This window comes from Mucor mucedo (assembly GCF_025094135.1).
Source record: "Mucor mucedo strain NRRL 3635 chromosome Unknown EV154scaffold_87, whole genome shotgun sequence".
Classification (NCBI taxonomy): Eukaryota; Fungi; Mucoromycota; class Mucoromycetes; order Mucorales; family Mucoraceae; genus Mucor; species Mucor mucedo.
The window spans coordinates 44,274-69,439 of NW_026252371.1; the positions used below are offsets into that span (position 1 = coordinate 44,274).

The 25,166-nt window shown below is 36.0% G+C and overlaps 9 protein-coding genes across 9 annotated transcripts; 3 read left to right on the forward strand and 6 right to left on the reverse strand.

Annotated features, from left to right (window-relative positions):
• Positions 1-951: 951 nt before the first annotated feature.
• EV154DRAFT_517961 (uncharacterized protein) lies at positions 952-1,265 on the forward strand (the record flags this gene model as incomplete). The annotated part of the gene is made up of 1 exon (XM_051602563.1): positions 952-1,265. A coding segment is annotated over one exon (314 nt), but the record flags the coding sequence as incomplete, so codon positions are not given.
• Positions 1,266-2,600: 1,335 nt separating this feature from the next.
• On the reverse strand, positions 2,601-3,277 carry EV154DRAFT_566468 (uncharacterized protein; the record flags this gene model as incomplete). Its single annotated transcript, XM_051605962.1, has 6 exons — positions 2,601-2,645; positions 2,719-2,776; positions 2,837-3,011; positions 3,075-3,101; positions 3,163-3,194; positions 3,255-3,277. The coding sequence occupies 6 exons, from the start codon at positions 3,275-3,277 to the stop codon at positions 2,601-2,603; spliced, it is 360 nt and encodes a 119-aa protein (XP_051454745.1).
• A 1,953-nt stretch (positions 3,278-5,230) lies between these two features.
• EV154DRAFT_593915 (uncharacterized protein) lies at positions 5,231-7,228 on the forward strand (the record flags this gene model as incomplete). Its single annotated transcript, XM_051606957.1, has 7 exons — positions 5,231-5,316; positions 5,376-5,838; positions 5,904-6,016; positions 6,090-6,215; positions 6,278-6,369; positions 6,419-6,499; positions 6,550-7,228. The coding sequence occupies 7 exons, from the start codon at positions 5,231-5,233 to the stop codon at positions 6,840-6,842; spliced, it is 1,254 nt and encodes a 417-aa protein (XP_051454746.1). The 3' UTR covers positions 6,843-7,228.
• A 625-nt stretch (positions 7,229-7,853) lies between these two features.
• Positions 7,854-8,273, reverse strand: EV154DRAFT_517971 (uncharacterized protein; the record flags this gene model as incomplete). Its single annotated transcript, XM_051602564.1, has 1 exon — positions 7,854-8,273. A coding segment is annotated over one exon (420 nt), but the record flags the coding sequence as incomplete, so codon positions are not given.
• Positions 8,274-9,588: 1,315 nt separating this feature from the next.
• Positions 9,589-10,739, forward strand: EV154DRAFT_517975 (uncharacterized protein). Its single transcript, XM_051602565.1, has 3 exons — positions 9,589-9,715; positions 9,783-10,003; positions 10,066-10,739. Exons 1-3 carry the CDS (start codon positions 9,646-9,648, stop codon positions 10,597-10,599), a joined length of 825 nt encoding a protein of 274 aa, XP_051454748.1. The 5' UTR covers positions 9,589-9,645; the 3' UTR covers positions 10,600-10,739.
• Positions 10,740-11,713: 974 nt separating this feature from the next.
• EV154DRAFT_517978 (uncharacterized protein) lies at positions 11,714-14,163 on the reverse strand. Its single transcript, XM_051602566.1, has 9 exons — positions 14,025-14,163; positions 13,577-13,940; positions 13,433-13,495; positions 13,254-13,371; positions 12,921-13,176; positions 12,802-12,855; positions 12,620-12,724; positions 12,325-12,557; positions 11,714-12,259 (listed from the first exon to the last, which is right to left on the reverse strand). The coding sequence occupies exons 1-9, from the start codon at positions 14,110-14,112 to the stop codon at positions 11,876-11,878; spliced, it is 1,665 nt and encodes a 554-aa protein (XP_051454749.1). The 5' UTR covers positions 14,113-14,163; the 3' UTR covers positions 11,714-11,875.
• A 1,969-nt stretch (positions 14,164-16,132) lies between these two features.
• Positions 16,133-17,794, reverse strand: EV154DRAFT_566473 (uncharacterized protein; the record flags this gene model as incomplete). The annotated part of the gene is made up of 2 exons (XM_051605963.1): positions 16,133-17,593; positions 17,669-17,794. The coding sequence occupies 2 exons, from the start codon at positions 17,792-17,794 to the stop codon at positions 16,133-16,135; spliced, it is 1,587 nt and encodes a 528-aa protein (XP_051454750.1).
• Positions 17,795-20,566: 2,772 nt separating this feature from the next.
• EV154DRAFT_311646 (Dynamin central region-domain-containing protein) lies at positions 20,567-23,250 on the reverse strand. The gene is made up of 7 exons (XM_051594909.1): positions 23,101-23,250; positions 22,875-23,044; positions 21,753-22,805; positions 21,439-21,695; positions 21,073-21,373; positions 20,946-21,012; positions 20,567-20,881 (listed from the first exon to the last, which is right to left on the reverse strand). Exons 1-7 carry the CDS (start codon positions 23,123-23,125, stop codon positions 20,631-20,633), a joined length of 2,124 nt encoding a protein of 707 aa, XP_051454751.1. The 5' UTR covers positions 23,126-23,250; the 3' UTR covers positions 20,567-20,630.
• On the reverse strand, positions 23,023-24,633 carry EV154DRAFT_517988 (uncharacterized protein). Its single transcript, XM_051602567.1, has one exon. The coding sequence runs from the start codon at positions 24,543-24,545 to the stop codon at positions 23,376-23,378; it is 1,170 nt and encodes a 389-aa protein (XP_051454752.1). The 5' UTR covers positions 24,546-24,633; the 3' UTR covers positions 23,023-23,375.
• Positions 24,634-25,166: the final 533 nt, after the last annotated feature.

The following is a 25,166-nucleotide window of genomic DNA, read 5'->3' on the forward strand; positions in this document are numbered from 1 at the left end:
TTTTAAAAGATCTTTTTTACAAAACTACTCTTCTTTCCCCAATTCTTTTTATATAAATATTCTGTAAATAATAAAATGTAGCATACTCTGTTACTATCTAAATCTTTCCCGATGTAAACTATTGTGCGTGGTATTTTGACATCTAATAAGATGAGTCATTGCTATTTTTTTGGTGTTCTGCCCGTGTTTATTGAAACGTTATTAACTTGATCTCTTTGTTTGTGTTGATATATTCTGATAATATTGTTATAGATAAAATGGTAATGAAGTTGGCTATAGGATAAGGCATCTAAAATAATACATATGAAATATGTTAATCACCTATTAATAACTTTGATTACAGGTTTGTCACTGTTCTATTTATGATTCTCCACTACCAAACAATGGGCTACACCTTATTGAATTTGGTCTTTATTTCTTTCTAATAACTCTTTTAATATATTCTTTTAATAAAATACATCGTAATATTTTTTATTATCACATAAATAAATAAATTACTTTTTTTATAAACAAACCAATTAAATATAACTGTTCAACAAGACAAGAGTGTAATAATTTTTGCATTAGTAATGGACGTTTGAAGATTTCGGAAAATATAGAATATAACTCATAAAATCCGTCAAATACACAGTCAATAACGGAGATAAATTAACCATTTCAGCCACGGATACGGTGAAAATAATGAAATAATGGCAGTATCCATCACAAATTGGCCGTACAGTTAATCCAATAAATTATGTCGTCCAGGCCGAACAAAATGTCGCCCAGTCAGAAATAAAATGTCGCTTAATTAGAAGTAAAATGTCGGCCCAACCGGAATTAAATTTCGCTCCTACAAGAACAAAATGTCGTCCAATCAGAAATAAGTTTTCGCTGCCACAGGAATAAAATGTCGCTTAGTTTTTCTAAGAAAGCTTTTGATACCTTTTTCTTATAATTTCTATTGTAGCCTTACGAGATGAAGAACTCTTTTTTTTTTATGAAGATGGACAAAACAATATTTATAATGAAAACGGTCAATTAAGGTATGTTTCTATGGAGGATGTCATGTCAACTATCGACGATCCCAATATTGTTCTTGAAACTTTGGTTAATCATTCTTCTTATATGAAGAATAAGCCATTGGAAAAACAACCGACTGAAAACAAAAAGTCAACTACTTCAAAGCCAGTGAAATTTGCCTCAAAGAGGAATAATGTGGACTATAGCATTAATCAGAGGACAACATTCATCGATCGTATGATCGAATTACCTATGGGACAGAGGTATGCCGCTGTGGTCGGGAGAGAACTAGGTGTCAAAAAACGAACTGCTCAACGTTGGTGGAGAAGCTACAAAGAGATTGGCGAAGTGCCTGTGGTAAAAACGTAGATTTTTACACTGAAAAAATAAAAAAGAAAAAAAAACGAGTTCTTTAAAGTTCCTTTTTATTATACAAATTCAACCCAAATTTGTTACACATGGCATATGGCGTTTTATATACTGAATTTTTACAAACATTCATATTCAAGCACGACTAGGTAAGAAGACTAGCGTAGCAGTGACACTTTTCAAAAACCAAAGTAGAAGCTTAGAAGTTATAGAGAAGAGACCAGAAAAAAATATGGGCTCCAGAGGAGACATTCTTTTTACACTCCAAGGTCAAGGAGCTAGGATTCAGTAAAGTTGGAAAGGACGCAGTACTTCTTATCGATGACAAGTACCTTAATGATGGGTTGTTGAAACTATTAAAGATGCTAAGATACATTTTCTCTGTCTTTGTGGAAACAAATCATTCTCAAATTAGTCAACTCGTAAAGAGAAAATAAAGTGGTAGTTGAAAACCAGTTAATTAAATCAATGTAATTGTTAACTAAAATAAATTCAATCAAGCGTACAGTTGTTCTAATGCCAAAGGGCGGATTTTTGGTTATTTAGACATGAGAATAAAAAATAATACAAATGACATCTCCCTCCTTTTTCCCTTTTCTTCGTTCTAAGAAGATTAAATATCATCAAGAACATTTTATTTTTAAATAAAAGAAGATTAAGCAAATATATTTCTTATTTTTGGAACGACTGAGAGAGTAAAGCTATCAATAAGTATGAGATTGTTACAGTGATACAGAACATTATGTTTGAATTATGCAGTAGAATGGCTAGTACGATGCATCACATCTACTTCAAGGCCATCAATTTTTACAAAGTCTTTATTTTAAATAAATACGCATGCACTTTTACACATATATAGAAAAATAACAGATTTTTTTTATTTAAGATCTTGGGATGTGATTGATTATATAAATAAAACAAAAAAATTCAAGTTTGCTGGTTTTTTTTTTATGTGGAATGACTATTGACGATTATGCTTAATATGGCAATGTAAGAAGTTTAAATATATATTGCAATAACGATAATAGTTGATGATTAGCGTATAATTCATTAATCATAATGAAAACGAGTTACAGTTTATTGTAGTTGATTTGATAATTGATTAAAAAATTCTGTTGGTTAGTCACTGGGTTATCTCTTTTTGCTTGATCTTAATAATTAACATGAACTATAGGAAAGCCACAATTCCGGAGAACTGCATAGTTGACGATACATTGAACTGTTTGCTGTTATAATGCACTCTTCTGCTTTTTTACATTTTCAAGAGTGATATTCTGTTTGTATTATTTACAAAAGAAATTAAGGTCAGCAAGATATAAACGTTTTAATCAAACACTATGTACTTACTTTAACTTGAATAAGCTTATAAATGAAGGCAGGTGACAAATGTAATTCTTCAATGTTTCTACATTCGATATGTGTAAGGAGATGGCATATCCAATACATGTGTGTTTAAATTTTTTACCTTGACATAAAAGCCCGCGGACTGTAGATCTGTTTTCCTAATTTGATCAAGTCAGATTCTACGAGACTTGAGTTTGAATTCTGCCACAATAACGATACATCTAATATTAATGATAAGGTTAAAGCCCTGAAAGTCAGGTTCAAATGTTGGATCTTCATATGAGGCGTCATTGGCCCTATGAAAATGTATCAAATGCATGTAGATTAGTCTTCTATTTCCACAAAAACTGCCAACTTACCATTAAACAGTGAATTTTTTATCCGTACTATAAATTAACTAAAGTATGGGTGCTAAATAATGGCACGCATAAGAGTCTTCGATCGAACTATCATGAGAACCAGCAACAAACGCAGGTGGTCTAAATAAATATATGATATTAGTAACTCATTACACCATGTTGGCGTTTATGTATATTTACAACTGCGTCAAAGTATGAGCCATATGTAAATCAACCTTATTGTCTTGTTCAGTCGCTTGAATTAAAAAATCAGTACATAATTTCAATATCATCAGGAGGATTCTTCAGACAAATAAGCTCATAAGTTATCACAAAACATGCATCAAAACTTATAGTATTAACTTACTTTAGCAATTTCTAGACACCAAGCATGAGATTAATTTAGCTTGTGAGGGCGGTTAAAGTGAGAGTGATGCGACACGGCTAATGGATTATACTGATTTTAAGGAAAATGTATAACATCATGCTTAGCTATGTGAGTCTGGATACCAAATTGACTTGGAACAATACTTGTAAAGCAGTAGCCAAAACAGCAGTTTGTATTAATCTCTGAGTGGCAAAGTATCTTCTTTCCCATCTTGTAACAAAACTTCAAGATGACAATTAATAATACAGGATGAACCTGTGTGTACGAATACATCACATTTTCACTCTTCAACTGTATTGGAAGCTGCCTCGTAAGTCAGACCTATAGTTCCCAATCGAAATCGATAACAAACTATAGAACCTTCCATGTCAGACCAATGGCTACGCAACTACAAATCTTTTCCGCCTAACTTTGTTATCGACAACAAAATTCTTGGATGTCTCTGAATCAGCAATGGAAAACAAGAAATGCTTCTATTCAACATTGCTGCAAGCTGCCTCGTAAGTCAGATCTATGGCTCCTGAGCATTAAAGATGCCAAGTAACCAAAGGACCTTGAGAGCACAAAACGTGTAGAGTCGTAGCAAACCCGAGTAACGCAGAACTACTGTTTCGCAGCTATAACTACTGACCAAGCCAAAATGGAACTCTTGTTATAGTTCTTGGAGAATAATCTGAACAAAGATATTCATTTTCCCTAGCAGAAGACGAATTCAATATAATGCTTTTTTTACGCAAAAGAATTTATACTTAGCTATGTGAGTCTGGATACCAAATTGACTTGGAACAATACTTGTAAAGCAGTAGCCAAAACAGCAGTTTGTATTAATCTCTGAGTGGCAAAGTATCTTCTTTCCCATCTTGTAACAAGACTTCAAGATGACAATTAATGATACAGGATGAACCTGTGTGTACGAATACATCACATTTTCACTCTTCAACTGTATTGGAAGCTGCCTCGTAAGTCAGACCTATAGTTCCCAATCGAAATCGATAACAAACTATAGAACCTTCCATGTCAGACCAATGGCTACGCAACTACAAATCTTTTCCGCCTAACTTTGTTATCGACAACAAAATTCTTGGATGTCTCTGAATCAGCAATGGAAAACAAGAAATGCTTCTATTCAACATTGCTGCAAGCTGCCTCGTAAGTCAGATCTATGGCTCCTAAGCATTAAAGATGCCAAGTAACCAAAGGACCTTGAGAGCACAAAACGTGTAGAGTCGTAGCAAACCCGAGTAACGCAGAACTACTGTTTCGCAGCTATAACTACTGACCAAGCCAAAGTGGCACCCTTGATGTAACTTTGTAAAGTGTTTAAAAATTGCTTACTACGGAAATTTTAAGTCTAGTGAAATAAATAATAGTTACGTCATTTGTGACGGCATAATGCGCTTGAATCAACAGCGCTCTTTTGTGAAATCTAGTGAATAATACAGTATTTCAATCTCAGATCGTCTCTCAAAATTTTTGAAATCGTCTCCTTTTAGACTAAAATACTGTATTGAAATCACAAAAAAAAAAGGACTTCATAAATCAAACTCCCTATTCCTCAAATGTCATACTTAACAAAAACTGTCTACAGTTATTGGAACTTTGATGAAGCTATCGCGGCCAAGCGCATTGAAAAAGGAAATTGCTCTTTGGAGAGTGCGTTTGATGCATTAAGACAAGAGTTAAATTTTCATAACAACGAAAAAGCGAGCAAATGGAAACACGATTGGAATGCAAGTAAAAAAGAGATAAAGTTTAAGCAGAGAAATAAAACTAATACAATATTCAGACTATGAAAAACAATTATCTTGCTCAATTACCACCACCCACGACTGAGTCGCATCGAACATCGTCGTCAGAACCCTCAAATTATGCAACGTAAGTAAAGTTCCTTATATGTGAAGAAACATAATACTCTAACTATATTTTTTTATAAGACCGAGTAGCTCTTCAACTATCAATATAGGCTCCATCAATCATTCCCTGAACAGTTTCAATGGCTCAGTGTACAATTCTCCAGCACCTCAATCTTCACGCAAAAAATCAACCCAGCTTCAAAACAATGACAAGCAATCGTTCGATATGAATTATAAGCGTGTTCCTCCAACAGATAGTCTTGTTATTGATGGAAAAGTAATTTTAGAAAAGTGGGTAGAATATCAAGTTATGGTTGCCAAGAAGTATTATCAAACCGGCTTACTGGTAGAAACAGATGCACAAGGCATCTTGGCATTAGACAATATTTTGCTTTTAAAGAAAGATCAAATATGCGAAGATGTGAAAAATATCTTGGGAATTGATATGATTCAAAGCTTGACAAACCACATTCAAAAAAAATATCGTATTGAATGCGAAACACTTGATGTGAATCTAGAGAGAGAGTTAAAATTGATTGTAAAGGTAAATTTGGGCATTTGATTTAAACTTTAAGGCGAAAAGCGCAGCTAATTATGACTCTTGTGTAGAATTTTGGCGAAGGAAAACTTGGATCAAGACAAGCTTCTAAATGTATCATGTCACTGACTTCAGAAAATGTTGATACCGCTGTAGATGACATTTTGATTGGTCTGAGAAACCTGTTAGTATCATAATAATAATACGCTTTTTGCTTTTTGCTTTTTGCTTATGTATTGACGTAATTTTTTCATTAGTACGGAAAGATTACCAAGAAAAAAATTTACAGGAAAAATCCAAGAAAGAACATTGTGTGGGTCTTACGTTGATTCTATTTTTCGTCCTATCATTGAAGATACTGATTCAGGAAAGCAATTTTCATGGTAAGCTATTACTTAAAAGAATTTGGGTATACGAAGAACTAACCAGTGAATGATATTTACAGGTGCGATATTCAAATAAACAATTCAATTCAAAGGCCAGATTTTGTAGGAAGAATACTAAATAACGTTGTATGGAACGGCCCAATTACCGTAGGTGAAGTAAAGGGTGAAGATACAAAAGATGATATATGCGACTCTTTTAGACTTGATTAGAATTGGCCGATTCTCTAAACAATCCATTGACAGTAATTTCTATGAAGGTGTGATTGGTATTCACGCTGTTGGTAGGTTATTGCTAAAATTTTATGGACTTTTAACTAAACTTACTTTGTAGGCTTGATAGTGACAGTCTATTTTACTTGTTTGCTTGATTCTGGACTTTATGTAATGATTGAAATTTGCACCATAAGTATGCCTAGAGACGCTACTCAACTCAGACTATATGTTGCCGTTTGTGAAGACCTTTTATCTGTTCACCATTTATATAAGAATCATTGTCAATTGGCAAATGATATTGATAGTTTAAAGTCAAACATGCGTGCAGGTATGAGTGAGGAGATCTTTAGAGAGCTTACTCGCAGCACGAAAAACAGAAAGCGACCTTGTCCATTCACCGTCAATCAATAACTCATGCACGCTAATCATATCATTTTAAGTGCGCTTTTTTTTGTAGCAAAAGTAAAGAATTTTATTAAAGTTATTAAACGTCACACATCGCGGAGGGATGTGGCGAGATTATATATAAATCGAAATAGTATTGGCATATAAGAATATGACTTCCGAAAGAGCTAATGGCTACATTTCAAAACGAAGACGATATGACAGAATACGACATAACGGTATTAACTACCAAATATCTCATTAATCAACATAGGGAACGTCGACAGTTAGGTGGTATTGCTGCAAAATGAAGGCTAGTATGGAACGGCCACAAACGACGTATCGTGAATGCAGAACTGCCAGTAGTACTTCCAGATAGCAAACTGGATCGTCGCAATCAAAGTCATATAGTATCTATGTTGGTTGGTCGGTATATCCTCGGGTATAGTGAGTTCAAGTAGGAATACCAAAAACCGCCCTTTAACTTTTAAAAAACAGCCTTTAAAAACACGCCCTTTGGCATTAGAACAACTGTACGCTTGATTGAATTTATTTTAGTTAACAATTACATTGATTTAATTAACTGGTTTTCAACTACCACTTTATTTTCTCTTTACGAGTTGACTAATTTGAGAATGATTTGTTTCCACAAAGACAGAGAAAATGTATCTTAGCATCTTTAATAGTTTCAACAACCCATCATTAAGGTACTTGTCATCGATAAGAAGTACTGCGTCCTTTCCAACTTTACTGAATCCTAGCTCCTTGACCTTGGAGTGTAAAAAGAATGTCTCCTCTGGAGCCCATATTTTTTTCTGGTCTCTTCTCTATAACTTCTAAGCTTCTACTTTGGTTTTTGAAAAGTGTCACTGCTACGCTAGTCTTCTTACCTAGTCGTGCTTGAATATGAATGTTTGTAAAAATTCAGTATATAAAACGCCATATGCCATGTGTAACAAATTTGGGTTGAATTTGTATAATAAAAAGGAACTTTAAAGAACTCGTTTTTTTTTCTTTTTATTTTTTCAGTGTAAAAATCTACGTTTTTACCACAGGCACTTCGCCAATCTCTTTGTAGCTTCTCCACCAACGTTGAGCAGTTCGTTTTTTGACACCTAGTTCTCTCCCGACCACAGCGGCATACCTCTGTCCCATAGGTAATTCGATCATACGATCGATGAATGTTGTCCTCTGATTAATGCTATAGTCCACATTATTCCTCTTTGAGGCAAATTTCACTGGCTTTGAAGTAGTTGACTTTTTGTTTTCAGTCGGTTGTTTTTCCAATGGCTTATTCTTCATATAAGAAGAATGATTAACCAAAGTTTCAAGAACAATATTGGGATCGTCGATAGTTGACATGACATCCTCCATAGAAACATACCTTAATTGACCGTTTTCATTATAAATATTGTTTTGTCCATCTTCATAAAAAAAAAAGAGTTCTTCATCTCGTAAGGCTACAATAGAAATTATAAGAAAAAGGTATCAAAAGCTTTCTTAGAAAAACTAAGCGACATTTTATTCCTGTGGCAGCGAAAACTTATTTCTGATTGGACGACATTTTGTTCTTGTAGGAGCGAAATTTAATTCCGGTTGGGCCGACATTTTACTTCTAATTAAGCGACATTTTATTTCTGACTGGGCGACATTTTGTTCGGCCTGGACGACATAATTTATTGGATTAACTGTATCAGTCACGGATACGGTGAAAAATGGGAAAAATTGGTTGTGACCGTCACGGATACGGAAAAATTGGAAAAATTGGCCGTATCCGTCACGCGTCCGTCAGGGATACGGTGACTCTAACATTGACCGTATCGGTGACGGGTGACTATTTGACTACTTTCAATCCTCAACAAAGTTTCAAATGATAAATGTGCCTGTTCCTAATATTCTGGCTCTACCACTCCGCAAGGTCATTCAAGTTCAAGATAATTCTCATTGGTCACTTAAACATCGAAATTTTGCTGCTGGACTGTTTTTGATATTTGATGAACAACAATAACGACTGCGCCTACGGGTCACGCATGAATTCTCTCGATTCCCACGTCTGTGTCCAACTCTGGCCAATGATATTTTATGTAATCGCACTAGCAAACTTGAAGCGTTTGTATGGTGTCCCAGATGCGACTTCAACAGCTATGGAACCAATTCCAGCCTAGCTCTTTCCGAAGATACTATCAGCAGCCATGCTCAACAACTCACAACTTCCCAATCCGGAATATCAAACAGTTCTGGCGATGCCGTATGTCTACTATCGAGTTTCTCTAGGTATATTCACACAAAACAATTGATGTTTAAACATATTAATAACGTTTTCTCTCCACAATGCTCTTTCTGTGGTACGGCTGAGGACTCAACCATTCATTTCTTGGTGGAGTATCCAATCATGCGACAGATTTGGCACCGAGTACTGTCCCACTACTACCCGTATCTTGACTTTACGACAACAATGTTGTATGAGTCACTATGCTCCCTAAAACATCCGCTGTCTATGCAAAACAATGAGTGGTATCTCGCTATAGTCTCTACTACTATTTGGCAAATATGAAACCTGTACTGGCTTCATGGCACAGACAATCCACAATCTTATCCTGTCGCCAATTTACCCAAATTTGCGTCAAAAATTATTCAACAAATTAATAAGATCATTCACCCTGTCCCAAACCCAGATTAATAATCTTGTCTATGTTACATACATCCACGAACATCCGTTTCATCAAGTCCCACCACTCCGCGATGTGTGACAATAATTTGTATAAAATCAAACCCTTAATAAAAATTTATTTACAAAAAAAAAAAAATCTTTCACACAAATACAAATAAAATGGCTTCTCTACCCGATCCTCTTGCAACTGCCAGTGGTCCTGTGTCTGCTTATATGAGTGGACATGACAGTAAGCTTTCAAATGACACGCAAAGCATAAATTATAGTGAACTAACTTTTTTGTCCTGGGCAAATAGGTGCTAATTTAGCTTATGTAAAGCACTTTGCAAAGAAAACCGATGCTGTTCGTGCAACATTTAAAAGTCTCAATTCCAAAGGATTCTCAGTAGCTTACACATTAGCTGATGGGACTGAACATGAAGCTTTCATTGAATACAATGCACCTGTTACCAAACGTGAGGATTTACGCCCCGTCTTGGAGGACATGGCAAAAGAAGCTGAAGCTGCACTAGGCATGGTAAATATGCATATGTGAGTAAAATGAGACGACGTCATGATATTTACTTGTTAGATAAATAGCCAAGTTCCATGAATGGCCCTCCTCCTTTTAAATCTCTTATGAAAGCCGCTGAGATTGAAGACGCACAAAAAGCCGAGATTGAGCATATCCAAGATGACAAGGACGCCGAAGCATCAGCTGCCATTGCCGACGCTGCTATTGGGGATATCTTTGGTACTCGTCCTACGGTGGAGCGTGATGTATTTTATCCGGCCGATCGTTTTTGGCAAACGTCTGTTACAATTGGTTTGTCATCAATTGCTCTGCTTGGATATGCTTCAGATGCCTTTTTACAAAGGCTCTTTCCATCATTTGTCGTCACTTTTCGTAATTACTTGACTCCCGAATTAATTCGTTCCGTGTTGAATTGGGCTGCCGTGGTTCATTTAATGGAAGGGTCGGTGGCTTTAGCCATCTGCTTGAAAAGAAATTATTATAGCCCTATCAACGTCTTAAAGTGGACAGGCAGTACGACGTTGTATGGCGCTGCTTCGATGATAAAGCTCATGCGTCATGGAAGATTAGTCGAAAGAGCCTCTAAAAAGAATAATTAAAAAGATATCTCTTTTCTTTTACATTTTCCAATACCTTTACAGCACTTATTGGCTGTATCAAAAAAAAAAAAAAAAAAAAAAAATCCCATTGTTAAAAACTGTCTATAGTCTATTACCAAAATAAAAATGTTCATATGTACGTTCTCGAAATATCTATGCAACAAATATAAGCCAATTCCACTGACGTCGCCCAATAAAATTATGGGCGTGTAGTTCTGAATTTTGCGCATTATTCAGTTTTTTTCATGTAAAATTTTAAAAGCTAAGTGCCTTCATAAATCAAAATTAAAACATCTTAGAAGATGGAACTCGATCGATAAAAAGATGACAAATGGTTTCTGTTTGATGAAGAATTTAAATTTCAAATGGCTTCTCTGTTCCACTCAGTTTTGCGTGAATCATGAGGTAGCTATCCCTGCTATGACAAATCTCTTGTATTGTGGTGGTAAATGATAACATTTACTGTTGCTGTATGACATACGTCCCAAAACTGATATTGCTTTCAATCATTTAATTTTTGAGTACATTCGTTTTAATCATAATACTCATAATTGTATTATTCATTTAGTTTTAGGCATGGTGTTCTTGGTCTTTCATGGTTACAAGAGCATATAATTTCGCCTTAATGATCTTTTACACAATGCAAGACAATTATTACAAGTCGGTTCTGAATCTTTCAAAGCAATTGTTCTACTCTGTCAAAAAAACTAGACTGCTTTCTGTTATATTTATATACTATATACTGAAAAGCTACAATGATGTCTTTTTTAAAGTAAAAAATAAAAAAATAGCATGCTTTTAAAAATAATATTACTTGTTGTGACAGTAAGAAGAAAATCGAGCTAAACTGATATACTCTTAAGAATCAGGCGATTAACACAGCATTATTTGACACCTGAAACACAATCAGTTGAATTAGAATTTATTTCACACTTTTCAACATTTGGACTCTATTTCTAGCTCTGGATTTTGGAGCGAGTCCGAGCAAAGGAGCCTACAGAAACTCGAGCGAGTTCGATTTTCAAAAAAAAAAAAAAAGAAAAAAAAAATGTATTTGAGTGAGCTTTGACTAAAACACGATTGTTGCTCGCTCGAGAGTTTCGATCCTCATTTCAAACACTAAAATTTATTTATAATGTGGTCTTCTAGCAGCAGTATCGATAATAGGGTATACATTGCCAGCCCTTTATTTATTGTATGTGGATGCTTTTATAAAAATAGTAGTAGTAGTAGCAGTGAGAGCTATGTTATAGATGATCAAAAGAGAAGTTTAAATTTATTGATAACCATCAGGTTTGACGATCGAAATTCCAGCCGATGGTTTAACAAGTTCCACTTCGTCCATTGCATCTGGGTTCTTATTCATATGGGGTTGGACTTCCATGTTGGTGGGCTCTGGTGTATGTGGTACATGCTTAATTGCGGCGGCTCCTGACAAAGGGCTATTAACTTGTGTTGTGTTTTCTGATAATTGGGGAGACCGCGTGTAGGCTAAATTGTCAACCTCTCTATAATCATTATCGATTTTATCCCAATCCACATGAATAGGGTCGTGTAACTGTTCATTAGCAATATCGGATTCAAGCTGTTGATGTTGTTGGGTCTTCTTCTTCTTTTGACGACGCATGTAGAATATAATAAATGCAATAATACCGAGACCCTAAAATAGTTTTAAAATTTTGTTAAGTTTTTTAGACAATAGCGGTCTTTTGATAAGTAACGTACAAGAACACCACATCCAGCTCCAATTCCCGCCGTTGCACCTGTGCTTAATCCGGTAGACGCGGCAGGTGGATGTGTTTCATCGGCTTCAAGCTCGTATTGACCATCGGCTCTATAGACAGAAGTATAAGCGATCTTGGTCGCATCAGCGACATTAAGGGTAAGCATGGATGGATTTAGACTTCCGTCTAAACCTCTTCCAAACAGAACAAATAGTGTTGAATTAACAAGCACAGCTAATTTATTTATAAACTGTTAGCATTTTATGTCATTAGAAATGATGGTATATGATACTTACTTGAATGACTAAATCTAGGTCCACTTAAAGACGTAGGGACGTAAAAATCCTGTCGTGTCCATTTGTTCTCTAAAATATTTAATGTATAACAGTAATCGGTGGTCGCTAGGAATAAAAATAAAAAGTTAATTAACGTTGACTTGGTGCGAAACTTTTTGTATAAAATCGATTCTGTTTTTTACCTTTGGCACCATCATTACTTCCGCCATACAAAATAATATCATCCGAATTGGGTACTATTTGGAGTTATTTGGTTAGATATTTTCTTTTTTCAATAAAAAAGGAGAGGGGATAAACATACAAAGATTTGTAGAGTGGAAAAGACGATTAGATGGAATATCACCAGTAAATGTTTCTTGTGACCAAGAACCAGCTTTGGTATCAAATGTATTTCCTTTATCGAATGGAACTCGGATGGATTGAGAAAGAGAATCGGGGGTATAGTAACTTCCACCAAAGTAATATACTTTACCCGTACTTGGGATGATAGTAGCGGATTGTGTATTTGGGTAATAATCTGCGGGTATATTGGCTTGAGGAGAGAAATCATACCAGCTCTGTTTTTTTTCAGAAATATCATATTAAAGGTGAGTTTTGTTGATACATTATAGGACAGACTTTTATATGTCCTTACGTTTGAAGTTAATGAGAAAACTTTGAAAGCACGGAATCCAACAAGGGATCCGCCGGTGGAAGTATAATTCATTGTCTTTCCAGAAGCTGTGATTTCGGGGAGTGAAGTATTTGCAGCTCTTTAAAAATAAATTGGTGTCAGTATATTTTTTTATTTTTTATTTTTTATTTTTTGCTTACTGTTCTAATCCACCATAGAAACCAATCATGTTATCTGGAAGATTTACTGCTGTTGACCGGTGTCTAAAAACGGTGTAAATTGTAGAATAAACTTTAAGTAAAATAATTATGGGGTAGCTATATTTCATAAAAAATATTCCATACACTTGTCTTGTTCCTCTGTTTGGCTCAGTACATGATAAACCTTTGATCCAAGTATTTGTAGCAGTATCATAGATAATTGTCTGATTCGAAAATTTTTGATTGGCGCTAGTAAGAAGACCACCAACAATCATGAAGCTTTTTCCATCAGGTAAGACAGCTGCTGTAGGGGCTCTTCTACTTTCTAAATTGAATGTCGTTTTGGGGATCATCTTCTCCCATTTGCTACTCAAGGTATCTGTTTCATTTCCTGAAAATTTGGCAATGTCAAGAGAGTAGATGTTTTGATCGATTTTGTTGCCAGAGGCAAAATCGCTATAGGTGTCACCGCCAAAACAATAAATTTGTCCACCCACGTATGCACAAGCTAAGAAATACAGATCAGCGTGTTAGTAGAGTTTGATCTGAATTAGACGGTGATAGGATGCTAAAAAAGGGGATTTCATTTTACATGGAAAAGATCGTGAAACCATAGTTTCAGCAGCCAATGAAACCCCGAGAAGCGTTACTGAAAAAAGAATGGTAGGTGTATATTTCATACTAAGAATATTTTCAATATCGAAACGAAAAGAGTAGAAAAAGGAAAAAAAAAAGGAGTTGACTGATGCGATGCGTTTAACATTGTCTTTGTAGTACAGGAAACTCTATATAATTTGGCTTAGCTACCTAATTTATACGGTCTAACCTAATTACACCTTTGTGATTCAACTTGAATTATCATGGAGAAGTATCATGGAGAAGAAACAAAAAAACCCTGAATGTTTTCAAGGAATTTGTTGTTCTTTTGCAACTGTAAACAATTTTCGGTATGATTTCTGCGCATTAAGTCATTTTGTATGACAGCTTATTTACATAGGACTAAATATATTTTTTTAAGATGCTATAATTAACTTGAAGATTTAAGGTTACAAAATATCTTCCGCTATTAATTCCAGTCCTAGACAAGGCACTTTACGTATTGCACCAAAAAAAAAAAAAAAAAAAAAAAAAAAAAAAAGTCATGCTTAAGAGTCAGTAACCGTCTAGTTAGAACTCTAAGAATAAAATTTAATGTGGTAGACTATTTGTTGAGCTTTGTGTATTTTTTTGGTGACTGAATTCATGAATTTTATTCAGTAAAATGTAAAAATAGATTTCTGATCATCAAGTTTAACGTTGGTGGTGACACACAATGTTAAATTTTCTTTCTTTTAAAAAGACGTACTTTTTGTTGCATATTTAAAGTTTACTGGCAAGCTTTTGGTTTTATTTTCATCTTTTTAAGAATCATCATTGTCAAAAGTATAACAACAATGTTGTTCAAGCGTGTAATACGATACTCTCTTCAACCCTGATTTTTGTTACGTAGCACGATTATCTACGGACATTCGCTCCACAAATGGGAGAGATAACCTCAGTGTGACACATACATGGGTCGACCCACAGCAAACTTGTTTACATTTTAAATATGCAGAATCTCATTCAACTGTAGCCTCTCCTTTTTTTAAAAAGGATGATTATTTCCACTGGACTACCTGGCCAATATTTAGATCTTGATAAGGATGGATTAGGAATTTTATTATCGAGCTTTTAATACAAAGTGATGAGGCTGGGGAAGAATTTAAAAATCTTGTTATACAGTAGTATCGGACAGACGTACATCTATACCATTTCTATTTGAATCGTTTTAATGATGATTATGCAGTTGGATGTACTAGGCGACGATTTTTTTTCATTATAAACCATAGTGATATTTAGAAATCAAGGATAATCAGATTAAGTTTAATTCGTATCACCTTGAAACGAAAACAATAAAAAGGTGATTCAAAAGACAGACGAAGCTCCCCGCATTTTTTACACAAGTGTCTATTTTTGAGTGCAGGCTTACCCTTATTTGGAAAACGTTTTCTGCACCAGAGTACAACAAATTTAGTCGGAGGGGCGAGCATTTGTAAGTTTTCTTAATTAAAGTTCATTTACACTGTTTCTTTTGCCACAAGAATTCAAAATATTATTTATAGTTGTATGTGCACTAATTAGGAGTTTCAGTTACATCCCATTGACTTTTTTATGATTACACGAATAACGAGAAATCTTGACAAAAAGAAGAGGACCAGAGGAAACCAAGTTTTTTTTTAAAAAAGGAAAAAGGCCTTAAGTGGAATCGAGTATTGCTGGCCTCATCTACATAACGTCAATAAGGACCAAAAATCCAAAATCAAAATTTACAATGAATTCTTTGAACAAGTAGCAGGATGTATTGTAGCTAAAAAGTTGCCCACAGCGGAGTTGCTATGAACTTTTATTGTTTTATGTATTTTGTTACTGTTTGTTAGGTGCTTTTTGAGATGTTAGTTATTTCAAGTCAAGCTCCTTTTGAAGACACCTTTCCCGATAGGTTTCAGCATGTTTTATCCAGTCATTACAGTCAGCAATAGTGACCTGTGTACAAACTTCTGGAATACGTGGTGTAAGCATGGATAAATCTTTGTTAGCTCTAATATGACTATAGCCTTGCTAGGTCACCACACTTTATATCAAATGAACTAAGCTAATATGACCCACGCACGCCTAAAAAATTCATTTGTCTTGGATTTTCATTTTCTTTGATGATTTTTTTGAGGTGGCGGTTGTTTCTGTCGAGCTACTTGTTACCGGTATTGCAGGAGGAGGTATATTCAATAAACAAGTATCCAAATCCAGAAAGTTATTCTCTAATGACATTATCGTATTCATAACCTCAACAACAATTTCACGGCAGGCCCAGGTGGAGTAGATCGCAGGGATCAAAGAATTGAATTGAGAGATTTGAGTACCAATACTGATGGATTTGTAAGAGGTCACACGAGAAACATACATTGTAGGTCTATACAAAGTAATCATCTGACTTTTGAGGCCGCTGTGTATAAATCCGACTGTCCTTAGCTGATTATATTGCAGATGGTAAGCGTTCGGCATATTCTCATAAAGACTGTCCAGCATATACTTGAGTGCACATGGAAGCTTATACATTCTTTCATATAAATATTTTGTGCCCCAACCACCACTGTCTTTGATCCCTGCTTCACTGCCACCAAATTCTATAGTTTCAGATTGTTCAGCTACATTTTGTCTAAAGATCATATCCAGTCTATGGCCAAATTGAACAGGATCCATTTTTCCAAGTGATGAAATATGTCTATTGGCATTTTTTCTCTTTCGACTCGCATGGCTAACAGATTCACCAACTACAGAATCGATATCTTTGAGAGCATCAAAAGCATTTTCTATCATTGACCATATATGAGATTGAAACCATGATTCACCGTGAGGCTTCATCATATTTCCTGCTTCGTATTGTCTGAGTATTGAATACATTGTACAATTAATCCAGTCTTCGTCTGAATCAAACTTATCATCAAACGTGTTGTTAGCTTTAAAAACATTACGAATATCTTTGGCATTGCTTTTGTTAAAGGCTAAAAGGTGATTTTTTAAATCAGAAGTCATCAACGGAAGCTTTTTTTCGTTATACGTTCGTATTTCTTCTAACTCTGCTGGCGTGAGCACGTTGTATTTGGTATAATTAGAATCATCAGGATCCATGATTAGAGATTTACTTGGATGATCATGAGTACATTGTAAGCCAAACATATATAGCTCGTTATCTACGCATTTTCCAGTAGATAAAATCCATTTTTTAGCAGGATCTAGTTTCCCAAACATACTTTCGAACATCGGCTCTCCATCACTGATGGGCGGTGATGGTTCTGCTGATGATGAATTGGCGCTTGTACTGAAAGATGAGGGTTCTACTTCTAACACACTGCCGCTACTATTGAGTGAGGGTGCTGCTGCCCTAATGTTGCCATTGTTGTTGTTGTCGCTGGAAGAAGGTGCTTCTGCTACGCTGTTGCTGCTGGATAAGTTGCCCTCAGGCATGGAGAGTTCCGCCTCTGTTGTTCGTTTCTTCAGCTGCACCTCGAGGCACTTCTTGGTCGTCATATGATGCTCCCTTGTTTTAACGTAAAAGAATCTCCTCACCAAAATTGTACCGAGTGTCTATTATGTGTTCAACTTTATCAGTATTATCAACTAAAAAGCAAATTAATTCAAAGTATAAAACTCCCTAATTACCTCTTTAGCTTTAGCCTGTATTTTCCTGGCCCATAGAATACAGTTCTTTTGAGGCCGGCACTTCTTGATATTGTACCCACCAATAGCAATTACGGCTTGTTCAAATGCTATTACGCAGGAAGACATATTTTCGCACCCTGAATTCTGGGCAAATGCTAGATCAGGAAAAACTGTATCTTCTTTCCAATTAGATAGTATCCAGTCAATATTCGATTGCATGTTGTCCTGTAGTGGTGAAAGTGTTTTTTTAATAAGAAAAGCGTTTTTATTTCTATAAAAAAAATGTATTTGCTCAAAAGTCATGCGAAAAATAAGGAAATGTCTAGACCTCCGTATTTTTTTCAAACGATTTTTTATATGCCACTTACATCAATTCTGGTCAAAAACAGCAGGCCAGTATGAATGAAGCCATTCGCAGTGCAACTCCTGTTATTCACAGTTTGTGAGTTCCAAAACTCAAGAACCTTGCCTAGGAGGTCGCCCTCCTATAGCAAAGACTAGCCGCAGCCGCAATATCACTATATATGTTTTTCAATTTAGCTTCTTTTCAAAGAAACAAGAGTCACTACTAAACAAACCTTTTTACGCGATCGGTCACTTTCATACGATAAAAGAAGTATGTTAAGCGAAAAGAAAAGGAAAAGAATAAAGTGTGTGAACCAACTTTATTTATAGACAAACAAGCTTATGTCAGGATGATTTCATTTGTCTATTTTATCATCCATAATGTTTGAGCCTTTACTTAAAATAGAAACACTTGCAAAAACCTCCCAAGCAAGTCAGAGCTTGGTAATTGTCTATCTGCATTCCAGTAGTAGCTTGTAATGACAGTGAAGCAGATTTTATGGAAAACAGAAATCGATCATCCTATGAAGTTTAGATGATATGGCAAGTCAATCAACGTGTAGACCATCACGTGATTCTAAAAAATACGTTTGAAAAAAAAAAGTCTTAACAAATTTCATGGCAGGTATAAGAATAACAATCAGCTGTTCCAGAGCATAGCGTCTTTCGGATACGCTTTTCATGTTTTATTAAATGCAGGCTGGCAACGGTCCTTCTTGGGTGATCCAAGAAGAGAACACTTTATTTAAACATTGCCTTTTGTATATGGCAAAGGGGCTTAGTCTGCTTCTTTTCCGCGTATATTAAGGCAAGGTTGTTATCTCTATATCCCGTTGATAAAGATACAAGGCAATTATAAAAGGTATGTCATATAATACATTTCTTTTAACAATAGACATATTACATGTTTACTATTTTTATAAATTACATGGGAGGGATTAGAGCAGCTATCAACTATTCCATAGTGTTTTATCACAAGTCTGTCCCAACTAATGACATTGCCCAAAAGCATCGAAATGAAGGAAGTCATGGACTCCTTGACTGAAACATTTCAAAAGGTAACCGTTGCTCCTCCTCAAAAGAATAAAAAGTACGGCCAAGATCAGATCGAACGATTTATTAAGTTGATTCAAGAAGAGAAACTTACAGTATCGAAATCAGCTGAACAATGCGGTTATTCTTCACAGTAGTGCGTACAAGCTTTTAAACGAGTTTAATGCTGGCTGTGGATCAGTACTGTCAGGTAGAGCGTAAAAACAAGTCAAGCGTTCCCCAAACAAGCTTTTACCAGAGTATACAGCATTTTTGATCGACTTATTGACACGAATCCTTCAATCACTCTTGAGGAAGCTAAACAAAATTTAAGTGAGCATTTTGATGGTCTCCAAGTATCTCACTGTCCAGATTTTTTTAAACCCGATTAAAGAATGTTGGTCCGAAGTCGAGAAAAATATCAGAAGAAATCCTCTTAATAAATCTGAAATGCTTACACCACGTATATTGTATACAAACAGCGTATATAGCTGTGGTGGAATTTATTTAACCATTCAGAATTTGCCTCGCGACGTTAGAAATTTGAGAAAAAATGTCCAGAAGTTTGTACACAAGTCACTATTGCTGACTGTAATGACTGGATAAAACATGCTGAAACCTATTGGGAGAGGTGTCTTCAAAAGGAACTTGGCTTGAAATAACTAACATCTCAAAAAGCACCTAACAAACAGTAACACAATACATAAAACAATAAAACAATTGTCTTAAAAAAAAAAGAACAAATCGTCTCAAAAAAAGTTAACATTGTCTAAACTTGTAGTCAAATGTGTCTTAAAAAATTATGAAATCGTTGTTGAAATCAATCACCTAATACTCCTATTAATTCCAACAAAAATTACAGAGAATATTTCCATAAACACACATACTAAATTAAAAAAAAAAGACTTTATTCGGAACCGCCATTGTGGACCAAAGATCTATCGCCGGGTTCCAAATATGGAAAACAATACATTTTAGCGCCTCCGCTGTGGATACCCTACTGAAAGTCCAAGAATAAAGTAATAGGAAAACCTTTGACTAGCATTGAAGAACAGCTCCAAGAAGGTCGGACGAGAAGGTCATACCTAACTTGTTAATAAGCACGTATGATCTATTAAGAGGAAAAAGATAATCTGTAAAAAAAAATTGGCTCTTTTCAAATAGCATATTATTATTATGGATGATAAATTGACCCATATATCACTTGTAAGACACCACACGATGCAAAGACGCCTCCACCCACTGTGCTTGTTAAGCTTAAGATACCAAATATTGCTAGAAGATCAAGTTGTGCCAGCCAGATGGGCAAATCCACCTGCTCTCAAAAATGCTAGAATTGAGTGGTAGCAATAGCTTTAATAGCTGCATGTTTACGGAAGATAAACTTTCATTCAATTGTCAGATGTGATCATCATCACAGTAGAATATGATGACTCTGATTTTAAACTAATCATTTACATATACGGGTTATTCCAGTGATTTCTACATCCAATCCATTGATAGATCAATAAGAGGTGAAGATATTCTTTTTTATGTGAGACATAGTGTTTTTTTTGTTTATTTAATATTAATTTAATAAGGGTATTTAAACAGAGCCAACAATCTCATCAGCTTTTTGCAAAGCCTCAATCATCTTCTTACACTCCTTTCTTCTTTGTTGAGTGAATTCAGATTCTTGCAATAAATCAGCCAAAACATCTGCCTTGTATAATTCGGATAACAATTCTCTTTGGAGCTCCTCCTTGGCATGGCTGACTAAGTTTAACATGATGGCTTTAGGAACCATATCAATCATAGTACGCTTAACAATGTTGTAATAGGATTGAATCAAAAGTTCTAAATTGAATGCATGCATCAGCTTCTCTTTCACTCTCTTTTTATCCTGACACCAAACACTTACTAATGACTTCGGTCTCCATAAATTCACGCTCGGATAGAGCCCCCATAGCCTTTAAAGTGGCAGGTGGCTATTGTTGAAAATAAAAAAATTAATTTTCACGATTAAAAAAAAAAGAAGAAACACTTACAGCCTCCATCATTCCTCCGACGCTCTTCTTGGTCTTTTTAGGACCGGCAAAGAAACTACCAAAGAATGAACCACTGGTATCATTACTGGAATCAATGCTAGAAGCACTGGAAGTGTTGGTAGTTTGGAGTGCAGCTAATTGTTGCTGTCTGTTATTGTTGTTGTTGGTATTGTTATTATGTTGTTTATCGGTAATTTGAGCAGGTTGGTTTTTAGCTTGTAATTGCTCATTTACAATGGCGATTGCTTGGTGGCCACTTAAAAAGTCGGGATGGGCTGTATTGATATAACAAGCTTCCATTCTATTCAATTCATGTTAGAGACTTACTAGAGGTTGCCCAGTTTTTTTTTTATAACAATTACTTACGCAACGAGGTCAGTTACAAGCTTGCTAGTAGGGTTCAATGCCTTTTTGAAGAAGGATAAAACCACTTGATAAAATCTCTCTTTAAGGGCAGGGAAACGCTTGAAGAATTGCTTGTTCAACAATTGACTCAAGATACGAACCAGCTCATCATAGACCATGTTGATACATTTAACACTGGGTTCTTCTAAACGCTTAATTTGTTGCTTAATGATAACTTCAAAAGCTGTGGTTGCTACGAAAAGAGCAGGAGAGGAACCCTAGAATCACGCGGTAAGTTTCTTTTCTTAATTCTTTTTATGAATAAAATTACTTACAGAAGAGTTGTAAAGAATGGTACGAATATCCACATCCTTAATTTGTTCTAAAGGATCGACGCTCTTGACACCGTTCGAATATAACTCATGAAAGACAAAACTGATTCTAGCACCACCGGATAATTCAAAACTTGTCAAATCATTGGAATTACCATCAATGATTGTTCTAAACTCTGTACAGAATTCGGTAATGATGTTCAAGACCAAATTAGCTTGACCAGAGTTGGAACCGTCACTTAAAGGATCACCCAATTGTAACAACTCTTGTTGGTATTTTTGTAAGGCAGCCTGTATTTTGGCCTTAATTTCAGGAAGGGTATTACGAATATGATGCATCAAGATCATATTTAATTTACGTGCCAAGAAAGGGGTACCGCAGTACTGAGCTTTACTTCTGTAAGAAGCATGATTTTCGAAATATTCACGCTCAGAATCCAAAGCCTTGTTGATGGACTTCTTTTGGTCGATATCACGTTGACCACGATTAACAACAGGGACATAGCCTAATCGAAGAGGAATAACTCTACCGGCCAAGATATCAATGACATCAGTACCCTGATCCATCAAGTCAACCTTTGTTAATACACCGATAGTGCGCAGACCCTCAGGGTCCACATCTCGTGCCAACTTCAAACCATCTGAGTTGGCTAAATCGGTATTAGCGCCAGTTACTGCCAAGATAATAGCATTTGGCTTGGTAATGTATTTGAGAATCATATCGCGAATTTGCTTTTCAATATCTTTGGGTTGATCACCAACGGGTACTTTAGTCAAACCAGGCAAATCAATCAAGGTTAAGGTCAAGACATTGGGAGAGAAAATACGAAGATTAATGGGTTGAGGAGAGATACCAACATTTTTACCCGTCTTTAACTCGGTATCCTTTACAATCTCTTCTCTAATTTTGTTGAAGTTATAAAACTTTTGACCTGGCAAATGTAAAAATTCTCCCCACTCGTCTGGATTTTCTTGAGCATCACTGGATACATTGTCTTTCTCACTCGTAGGCGAACTTGAGGTAGTTGGTGCTGCTCGGTTGATTAATTGAAGAATCTAGTACAAAAGTCAATAATGAATAAACAAGATGGAGAATGCCCTTTTTTTCATAAATGAATACTTTACAAGAGGTCTACGGGTGACAATACCGGTTCCTCGCGGTAAAAAATCTCGACCCACAATGTTTTCCAGGACTGAACTTTTACCACTGGATTGAGACCCAATTACAGCAATTTGGGGTAAGTCCACTGGGTTATGAACTCCTACAGTTGCAAAAGCATCCTGTAACTTGTTGACTACACATAAACTATTGAGTTTTTTATTTTTTGTCTTGATTAGTTTTGTCTTTTACCAGTTTTAATTAATTGATTATCCATGCTTCTTAATTAAAATAGGAGAGATGAAGGAGAAGTAACAAAAAAGGGAAAAAAAAATAGTTGGTTTGTGGCAACTTGTGTTCCGTTGGCCTGTTGCACGTCATCTTGATGCTCTTTTTTAACCTTTGTACCTTGTGGAGTTTTAATTATACAGTGATGATGAGGGGCTGTGATAAACGATATTGGGGGTTTAATTATTGAGAAATAGTAATTGTAAAAGGTATGATAAAAGATAAAGTATGAAGAGAATTTAGAAGTATCCCGCTCTTTTTGGTCCGTATGTATCGTATGGGTCTTGGTAGCTACTGTATGGATCCATACCTCCACCTCCTCCTCGTCCGTATCCGCCTGCTGCACCATATGGCGATGATCCATTTCCGTAATAATAATTTGACGGTTGTTCATATCCATGCTGACCTGAGTAGCCACCATAACCACCGCCACCTCCACCACCATATGCACCTCCGCCAGGATATGCCATCATCTGTTGCGATTGACCGTAACCATTACCTCCCTGATAGCCCATCATTTGCTGTTGTTGATAAGGATTTGACATGGCCATCATTTGTTGTTGTTGTAACATGTTACTACTACTTCCAAGCGAATTCGGCATAATTGAGGTACCTGGTGTCAATGCACCTGTCATACCACCTATCCCACCTATGCCAGCCATACCGCCCATCCCACCCATACCAGTCATACCATTCATTCCACCCATGCCGCCCATGCCAGCCAAACCACCCATGCCGTTCATGCCAGTCATACTGTTCATACCACCCATCCCACCAAGACCGTTCATACCACCCATCCCTCCCGCAGAGCTCATTAATAGGTTTGCAAGCATTGGATTTTGCTGTAATTGTTGTTGTAAGCCGCCACCCATCATATTCGCGCCAGCACCCATCATATTGGCACCACCGCCCATCATGTTAGCACCACCACCAGCACCACCACCGCCCATCATCATCATCATGGCCATCATAATAGCCTGTTGTTGTTGCGGAGGTAATTGTTGTAATTGTAGTAGTTGTTGTTGTTGGTGTTGCTGTTGCATCATTTCGTCCATACCACCCATCATACCGGCATTCGGCATCATATGAGAATACATGGAAGGATTTGGCATCATCATTCCTCCACCCATCATACCTCCACCTCCCACTCCTCCGCCATACCGAGCCATCGTCATCGGTTCAATCATTCTGTTGTAACCAGCGGCTTCTCGGATCTTACGTTTCAGGTTATCCAAAATTCCAGGTTGTTCTCCCATAAACCCCGGATAGAGTCCTTGCATCTGTTGCTGTTGTTGATGTTGTTGCTGTTGTTGTATCTGTTGTGCTTGTTGTTGTGCTTGCGTGTTTTGTAAAGTAGGTGAACCCGGTCCCTGTTGTGTCACTGCTGGTTGTGGTTGGGGTTGTGCCATTTTGGTTATCTATCGCGGTCGTCTAGAAACGGGAAGAAAGGTGCAAGGAAAAAGAAAATAAAGGTAAAAAGAGAAGAAGAAAGCAAGAAAAAGATTATCTTTTTTTTATGTTGTTATGACTTTCCTTTTCAGATCTTTAGCTTAAAAAGTAATCACATGCGCCCTTTTTTATTCTAGTTTGTGGTTACACCTTTAATACTTATTGCTGTTGTTGTTATTGTTTAAATAGCCGCAAACTCTGTATATACATGACATCAGACATTATACAATATGATCTTGTCTATTTTAAAACCATAATCATCGTTACTTGACAGATACTACATACGATTATAATAAAGCACCACGCACACAAGAGTACAATTGACCTTTTCCCTCCTTCCCGGGCGCAGTTTCAATATTACCATTTCGGGCGTGATTTCATTGGAACATCAAAGCCTATTTGTTCATGCAAATGGTGGCAATAAAAAAGATTTTCATAATTTTTTGCGGCTCGGAACGGTTTTTTTTTTTTTTGGATTTATTGTTGGTTTGCTCCGATAAGTCAACATAATAAGGTCTAGATTAGCAAAAAAAAAAAAAAAAAAAAAAAAAAAAAAAATCAGGCACATGTCAGCCAATCAT